Source organism: Canis aureus, chromosome 10 (genome assembly GCF_053574225.1).
Source record: "Canis aureus isolate CA01 chromosome 10, VMU_Caureus_v.1.0, whole genome shotgun sequence".
Classification (NCBI taxonomy): domain Eukaryota; kingdom Metazoa; phylum Chordata; class Mammalia; order Carnivora; family Canidae; genus Canis; species Canis aureus.
In genome coordinates this window covers 63,400,607-63,409,512 of record NC_135620.1, presented here as the reverse complement: position 1 = coordinate 63,409,512, position 8,906 = coordinate 63,400,607, and the positions used below count along the sequence as shown (strand labels likewise).

General features: G+C 41.8%; 1 protein-coding gene across 3 annotated transcripts in view; it reads right to left on the bottom strand.

Annotated features, from left to right (window-relative positions):
- TMEM38B (transmembrane protein 38B) overlaps positions 1 to 8,620 on the bottom strand; it is a 50,429-nt gene extending 41,809 nt beyond the window's left edge. The window contains exon 1 of one of the 3 annotated variants that reach the window (XM_077912787.1): positions 8,407 to 8,620. In XM_077912787.1, coding sequence (XP_077768913.1) covers positions 8,407 to 8,518 — 112 coding nt within the window. In that variant the 5' untranslated portion in view covers positions 8,519 to 8,620. Of the gene's footprint in view, positions 1 to 124; positions 141 to 8,406 lie in introns of those variants that run through there. The other 2 variants (XM_077912788.1, XM_077912790.1) reach the window with 2 other exon arrangements.
- Between the last annotated feature and the right edge of the window lie 286 nt (positions 8,621 to 8,906).

Below are 8,906 nucleotides of genomic sequence, written 5' to 3'. Positions count from 1 at the left end.
ACAATTAGGAATACTCACTGGTGTCTGTCCTCTGTGTTCCTAGGTACTACTCTAATGGAAATTTACCATTACCTTCAGCTACCTAATACCCAACACTCACTAACTTAGCCAAATTTTAATATACCTGGGTTTTCCTTTGACCATTAAAACAATCCAAATCAAATTTACTAAATGATTTCATTTAAATGATTCACTCATGTAATACTCATTTCTGATTAGGTCAAAATAACTTTCCTTTTTTCCTCAACTTGCACATTTTATTCTGTCCTCTTAGGACATAATCACATTCTAGATTTTGTATATGTGTTAGCTCCATTATAAAGTTCTTATCTCTTAAAATTCTAAGAGACTTTAGACAGTAGGTGCTCTATAAATGTACTGAATGACAGAAAAACATGTGAAATATTTCAAGAGCTCAGTATTATGATTTTAACTACCATTAACTTCCCTTTGTATTGTCACAAGTCAAAGAAGCAGCTGGAATTATATACCAGTTTTGTGACCTCTTTGTAGGATCACTAAACCCTGCTGGCTTAAGTTTCAACTTTCATAAAATGGGAGTAATACACAACTTACAAGGATTTAAAATAAGAAAATATACAAAAAGACATATTTACTACCTAGTACACAGCAGACACTTGTTGATATATCTACTGAACGGACTGATCATTACCAGCAGAGAAAGCAGGCAAAATGCAACTTCTGGCTGCTTCTATTCTCTGAGCCCCAGATAAAATTCTTTTCAATTCTTATTGCAAGGCTGAGATGAAAACAACACACCATAGCACTAGGAAAGTACTTATAACCCTAAATCACTTAAATCAGTGAAACGAAGATTTTATTAGAGAAAAAAAAGAAAGGAAAAGAACAATTGAAGGGTCTCTCTCACATCCATCTTTTTTGTCTAATTTTCAAAACTATGTCCGCTAGAAAAATTTCCCTTAATTCAAATAGGCCTTTCTATGAAGCTCTTTTCAATATATACACTATGGTAACACATTTTACAGTATGAGGCAATCCTATGACAAATCTCTTTAGGTGTTATGTTCTTTTGTATATATCATACCAGTACCAGAATTAGTTTATTGTGAAGTTAAACTGTGAAAATACAGAAAGTTAACCAGAAACAGCTTGTAGATCTTTCCTGCATATATAAATAATTGTCAGTAGAAAAATATAGTTAATATGGTTTCTTTGCTTTTTTTTCTCAGTTTTAAAACATTCCTTTAGCTAAGGAACAAGCTGACATTAGGAGATGTTATTTTATTTTTAACATGCTCATATTTAAAAGACAAAAATTATCTGTCCTATCTTAAGATGTTTGTGATATTCCCCAAAACTCTTAACAAAATTTGTCACATTGAGATCTGACTCTAATTCAAAGTAGGAGTTCTGAAAAAAAGAAAAGAAACAAACAAACAAAAAAAAAAATATGAGTTCTGAAGCACTCATAATCACCTATGAACTTTAACATCAAAATATTTTCATTATGAAATGAAAGCTAGAAAATAAAGTCATATTCTACTTCCAGTTTTGGATCAAGTTTGGATCATAGTGGGCCAAGCAAATCTACAGACCCACCTTGTGGTTGTTTCCATAGTTCCTTAATGTGTAACTAGAATAGACGTAGCTGGCAAGTAACACAAAGCCCATAGTGATCCTCTGATTTATGGAGTCAGACGTAGCTGGCAAGTGACACAAAGCCCATAGTGATCCTCTGATTTATGTAGTCAGAATCAGTATGGTAGAAACATTCGAGTAGAAGCCCCTAGAGTTTCTTCTCCCCCTCAAGGTATTTTTAAAAAGCAGTACCACAGAGATGGGTGCCATAACCAAAAACGTCAAAGATGAAAAGGTGGTGACAGCTATCACATCCCATTTAACTTGCCTATTTGGTCTATAAGTACTAAGCAGATGGATCTTGGAGAATGCCTGTGGATTATCAGAAAGGTAGACAGGTAGTGACTCCAAATACAGCTGTATTCAAGATGCAGTATTTTTACTGGAACAAATCAATATAACCCCTGAAACCTCGTAAGCAAATTCTCTTTTTCTGTATTAATTTGAAGGAACCCCAGAGACACCTCTTTTACCTGACTAGGTGAACAGTATATTGCAATCTTGCCTTAGTTCTATGTCAACTCTCCTGTTCTCTAACAAAGTCACAGAGATTTTGATCATATTGGAAATCCATCCAACATCACACTGGCCCACTACAACTAATGACATTATACTGACTGGATCTAGGCAGGAAGTAGCCAGAACTTTAGATATCCTAACTTGACATATGCAAACTGGAAAGTAGGAAGTTAAACTCCACTGCTAGGACTCTGTACCGTCTGAGTCCAGTCAGGGAACAAAATACATAGTTATTTTAATAGAGAGAATTTGCTATAAAGACATTAAGTATAAAATTTTTAACTAGATTGTTAAAAAGGTAAAACGTACTACAGATTCACAGAATTACCAACTACAGAAAGCAGTTAGTTTACCACTACTGGGGAAACAAAGGATGGGTTGAAAATATCTTTAAACTTTGAAGCTTGAGGGGATCCCTAGGTGGCTCAGCAGTTTCGTGCCGCCTTCAGCCCAGGGCGTGATCCTGGAGACCCCGGGATCAAGTCCCACATCGGGCTCCCCACAGGGAGCCTGCTTCTCCCTCTCTCTGCCTGTCTCTCTGCCTCTCTCTCTCTCTGTCTTTCATGAATAAATAAAAATCTTAAAAAAAAAAAAAAAACTTTGAAGCTTGAACATCTCTTTAGAGCCAAAACTGAGATTCTTAAGGAAGAAACACAGGTCAGCTGTTGTTCTAGTCCAGACCACTCACTGCACAGATGAAATACTGGGTTTTAATTTATCTCAAACTACCCGGTTAGTGATAGAGTTTTAATACTGGTGTCCTGATTTTATTAGCTCTTTTTACCACATCACACTGCCTGACCAATATTTTATGTCTTGTCAATCAAATATTCTTTCACTTAAAAATTGGAGACATTTAAGACTCTCTAATAGAAGTAAATTATGAACTGTCATTTCTGAGACATCCTTTTCCACCCTACACTGGGAGAACAAACTGTCAGTTTTTAAAACATCACATAACAAAAGAGGCTTTGGGGTTTCATGAATTTTTTTATCTGGGTATTGATTAAACAGATGTGCTCATTTTGAAAATTCATTGAGCTGTATGTACATTTATGATTTTTGTACCTTTCTGTATGCTTTTATGTGTGGATTCATAAAGACAGCAAAATTATGCTGCCACCTTTACAGAATCCTCAGAACTGACAAATTCTTGACATATAAATCCTTTCATCTCCCACAAATTAAAAGGAGAAACAATAATAGGCTTTATTCCTGGATTCCTAGTTCTGGAAAGCAAAACTCATTGGTGATATGGAAACGATAGAAATCATGGAAGAAAATAACACTGTTAAGGCTACAACAACATCTTTCGTCTTGGTATCCTTAGCATCTTAAACCATTAAGCCACCAGGGCTGCCCTCCTTAGCATCTTGGATCCCTGGGTGGCCCAGCGGTTTAGCATCTGCCTTCGGCCCAGGGTGTGACCCTGGAGTCCCGGGATCAAGTCGCAGGTCGGGCTCCCTACATGGAGCCTGCTTCTCCCTCTGCCTGTGTGTCTGCCTCTCTCTCTCTCTCTCTCTCTGTCTCTCATGAATAAATAAATAAAATATTTTTAAAAAAATCTAATATAGTGCCTGATACACAGTAAAGTTTCAATGAACATTTGCTTAACTGAACTTCCTGTGATTCGAGAGAGGTTAGCAATATTTGAAATATTTTAGATATTCCTAAACTATGAACTTTCTTAATATCACTGTCTTGCCAGATCACCAATACTGTCCCCTGTAGTATAGTGGGGGAGAATTAACAGGAAAAATAGATTGTGTGTGTAAAAATCAAGTAGAAATAACTGTAGATTAAATTTTCAGGAAATTTTACCAAAAATAGCAACTGGATATGAATGTATGATTGCAAAAATGTGTTAATTTTAATGAAGATTTAAATAAGAAAAGAGAGAAGGCAGATTTAAAACGTAAGATAAGAAAAAAAAATAAAATGTAAGGTAAGGGGCAGCCTGGGGGGGCTCAGTGGTTCAGCGCCGCCTTCAGCCCAGAGCATGATCCTGGAGACCCGGGACTGAGTCCACATCGGGCTCCCTGCACAGAGCCTGCTTCTCCTTCTGCCTGTGTCTCTGCCTCTCTCTCTCTCCGTGTCTCTCATGAATAAATAAATAAGATCTTAAAAAAAAAAAAAAAGTAAGATAAGAGAGACTAAAATTGATATAAACTTTCTGTTAAGTGGGGTTTTTCTTAAGATTTTATTTATTCATGAGAGACACAGAAAGAGGGGCAGACACATAGGCTGAGGGAGAAGAAGCAGGGTCCCCACAGGGAGCCTGATGTGGGACTTGATCCCAGGGTCCTGGGATCACAACCTGAGCCAAAGGCAGATGCTCAACCAGTAAGCCAGCCAGGTGCCCCTGCTAAATGGTTTCTGACTAATAACCCTCAACACAGCATTTTCCAACTTCCTACTAAAATAGGAAAACAAACAAGCAAAACCTATGACTACTAGCCAAAACTAAAAACTATAGAAAATCAGATGCGAAGGTTTAGGAGGAACTAAAGTTAACTATTTGACAAATGGAGGTAAATTAAGAAATAAAAAACAATCCAAATTATTAAATACAAGTCATGTGGAAAAGGAAAGAGGAAAACCATCATCTTTCCTTGGATTTGAAACCTACGACTTGAACCAAATAGCAAAGGGACGCTGTCCTTATCCACACCACAGAAAGAAAGAGTTAATCCCCTTTACCTGTTTCCACTAGCATTGTTTAAGCTCTAGGAAGAGATATATAAGATGTAAATGGTAGGCAAGTGAGGAGAGAGGTATGGGCAGTGATAAAATACATTCCAAAAGTCAGGAGTCTCAAGGAGTAATGTGCTCCAGAGAATAAAGATAAGAAGAATCCTGGTACTACATAGACGAATTATAGTTTTATTGCACAATAGGTCTGAGTTCTAGAGAAATCAGTCAACAGGGGATAAGAAAAAGTTGCCAATTAAATAAAAATTTAAACAAAGTATTGGCAAATAAAATCCTTAGTGAATTAAAATGATACCTCAAACAGGTGGAGTTTATTCCAAGAATATAAGGATGATTCAATATTTTTTTAATTTTTATTTTTATTTATTTTTTAGTAATTCCTACACCCAACATGGGGCTTAAACTCACAAACCTGAGATCAAGAGTCACATGCTCTTCTGACTGAGCAATCCAGGAGCCCCTGATTCATCATTTTTAAAAATGTATTACATTACAATTTAAATAGAAAAAACAATATGATCAACTCAATGAGAAGTGAAAATACAAATTGCCAATAAACTTAAGAAGCATTCACTCAGTAACCCTGACAGGTACAAATGAAAACTATTTTTCTGATCATTAGAATGATAAGATAGTTAAGAATGATAACAGTGGGGGGGGGGGGTAGCAAATATTGAGGAAGAAACAAGCAGTCTAACATACTTCTGGTAAAAGCTTAAATTGGTACACTCTTTTGTATGAATTCTATCATTTTCACCTGTTTACAAGCACTGGTACTGGAATATAAAGTATGTTTCTCTCTCTCTCACACACACATATATAAAATATATTCACAAGATGTAATACTGTTTCAGCATTAAATTAGTCCAGCGCTTCTCAAATTTTTTGGTCTCAGGACTCCTTGCGCCCCTAAAAATTAGTGAGCAAATGAATGGTTGCCAGAGACTAGAGGAAGGCCAACTACAAAGGGCAGGAGGGAATCTGGGGTGAGTGATGAAACTACTGGATATCTTGATAGTGGTGGCAATCACATGTCTGTATGTCTTTGTCCAAAATCACAAACTTTAGGACAGCTCGAGTGGCTCAGTGGTTTAGAGCTGCATTCAGCCCAGGGCGTGATCCTGGGGTCCCGGAATTGAGTCCCACATCGGGCTCCCTGCATGGAGCCTGCTTCTCCCTCTGCCTGTGTCTCTGCCTCTCTCTCTCTGTGTGTCTCATGAATAAATAAATAAAATCTTTTAAAAAATCACAAACTTCAGTTTAAAGGTTAAAAAGTCAGACTTGAAAAAAAAAGTTCTTGAAGACCCCAAAGAGCTTTTATGGGAGTTAACAGGTATATTTAGCTTATTAGAAATTGTTGAGAAAATTTTAAAGGAGTACTTAATGTTTTTCATTTCAAAAATAATAAACATACTAAATGTTAACATCAATTATGTATTCTTTATGAAAAATACGTGTTTTCCAAAGCAAACATTTAGTGAGGAAGGTCCCACTGTTTTATGTTAGCAAATCCTTTTTTTATGTCTGGCTTCAAGCAGAAAACAGCTGGACTCTCATATCTGTTTCTGTATTCAATCTGTTACAGCATCACAGGTCATGTAGCCTCTGGAAAATTCCACTGCACACTTGTGAGAAAATGAGTGTAAAGAAAGACAAATAATATTTGCATATTATTATGAACTAATTTTGACCTGGAAGTGTCAGGAACCCCAAGGGTTCCCAGGCCACACTTTGAGAACCTGATTTGGCCTATACAAGAAAACTCCAAATACTAAATATGGCATGATAAGGTACTTCTTTTCAAATCAGGGAAACACTTTCACTTACACAGATTATCTGTCCTGATTTAATACAATATCCACCTTTTCCAGGGCAAAACTTCGACCAAACAATGCTTTAAAAGACTGAGCTACAAACATCAATGTAAGTGAAAAATATTTCTGAGAGCAAAGAGTCAAAAACAAAAACAAAAAACAGTCCCCAAGAGTTACAGCACCTCTTCAAGCCCTCATTCACTCATTAATGAACTCTCCCTAAAGGACCAGGCTGCATGAACAGATAAAACGTAGGAAAGGGGGGAAAAAAAAATGCCTGAGCTCAAAGAAAGAAGAGAGTCATAAAGGATCCAAAAGGCAAGCAGAATAACTGCAGAAGTAAAGCAATACAGGCATAAACATACTCTGAGAGTAAAAAAGACGAATATTGCTCCTTGACCATATACGATTAAAAAAAACCCTCAAAATGCTGTATAGTGAAACCGTGCCAAACGACCCTTGGACGACGTCACGCGTACGACGGAAAAAGGGGGATCCCCTCTCTTCCAACCACAATCACTTTATTCGGCTGCAGAGCAAGGTGACAGAGCTGGGTACGGAGAAGACAAGTGTCCCTGCTTGGGGCTCTCTGAGCGTCCACACAACTTTCAGGGCTGCAGAGCAGTCCAGAACCACTCCTTATTCCAAGCGACCAAGCTCCACTTGCTGTCCCCGGGGGGCTCTGTCCCCAGGGGGGCTCTGTCCCCAGGTGACTTTTACGGGTTTTTTTTTTTTAAAGATTTTATTTATCTATTTATTCATGAGAGACACAGAGGCAAAGACATAGACGGAGGGAGAAGCAGGCTCCGTGCAGGGCGCCCGACGTGGGACTCGATCCCTGGACCCCGGGGTCACGCCCTGGGCTGAAGGCAGGCGCTAAAGCGCTGAGCCACCCGGGCGGCCCATCTTAGGCACTTTTTCATATGTTTCTTGGCTCTTTAGAAATACTCTGTGTGTGTGTGTGTGTGTAACTGCCCCTTGAAGTTTCTCTCCTTCGTCTTCCTCTTCCTTAAACACACTTTTTTTTCCTACTGAATTGTCTTTTCGTAATTGACATGTAGTTCTGTATACACCTTATTTACACATCCTTTGTTGGCTCTAGTTTTGCAAATACCCGTTCTCAGGTTGTGCTCTGTGTCTTCAGCCCTTGAATGGTGTCTTCTGATGAACAGTTCTTACTATTTTTTTTAAGATGTTCTCTATCTATTCATGAGAGAGACACACAGAGAGAGGCGGAGACGCAGGCAGAGGGAGACGCAGGCTCCACGCGGGGCGCCCGACGGGGGGCTCGATCCCGGGACCCCGGGGTCACGCCCTGGGCGGCAGGCGGCGCTGGAGCGCGGAGGCCCGGGGCGGCCCCCGCAGGTGAGCGGTGAACGCCGGGGGTCCCCAGGCCGGCGGCGGCGCCCGGGGACCGCGCAGGGCCAGGGCCAGGCCGGTGCAGGGGCTCCGGCTCCCACACGCCGCAGCGGCGTCTTCCCCGTCAGCGGCCCCTGCCCGCCGCGGCGTCCGCACCCGCGGTCGCGCCTCCTCTGACGCCTCCCGGGGCCACACACACACACACACACACACACACACACACGCCCGCTCCCTGCCTCAGTCTCCCCCGCGCTCGCGAGGCGGGCGGGTCGGCCCCGGCGCCCCTCCAGCCCGTCTCCAGGCCCCGGGCCGTTCGGGCGGCTCCGGCCGTCCTCCCGGGAGAGGCACCCTGAGGCGGCCGGTCTGCGGCTCCCGCACTCACCCGGCTGACGCTTCAGCGCCATCACGGACACCAGGTAGTGGGCGATGTCAAAAAAGGGGAACATAGACGTGCGAGAAAAGGCAAGGGTCAGCTCATCCCACGGAGAGTCCATGACGACGACCGACAGCAGCAGCCGCAGCAGCCCCGGCGACGGGTTCCTGCGGTGCGCGGCCAGGGTGGGGGAGGGGCCGCCGCCTCGCGCCCGGGCGCGCCGCCTGCGGGAGCCCTGCGCGTGCGCCCTGGGACCCGGCGCCGGCACGCTAGGGGCGGGGCGGGGCGGGGCGGGGCGGGGGCGGGGGCGTGTCCTGGGAGTGGGCGGGGCCAGCGGCTTCCCGCCTGTTCCTGCAGGGCCGAGCCTGGTTCTCCCAGACAGGGTCCGTCCGGCGTTCTTCGTGCTGCAAACGGTGCCAGCTCCAGGAGAATGGGCAGAGGAATATATACGTAGTGAATTTTATTTTATTTTTATTAAAATATTTTATTTATTTATTCATGAGAGACAC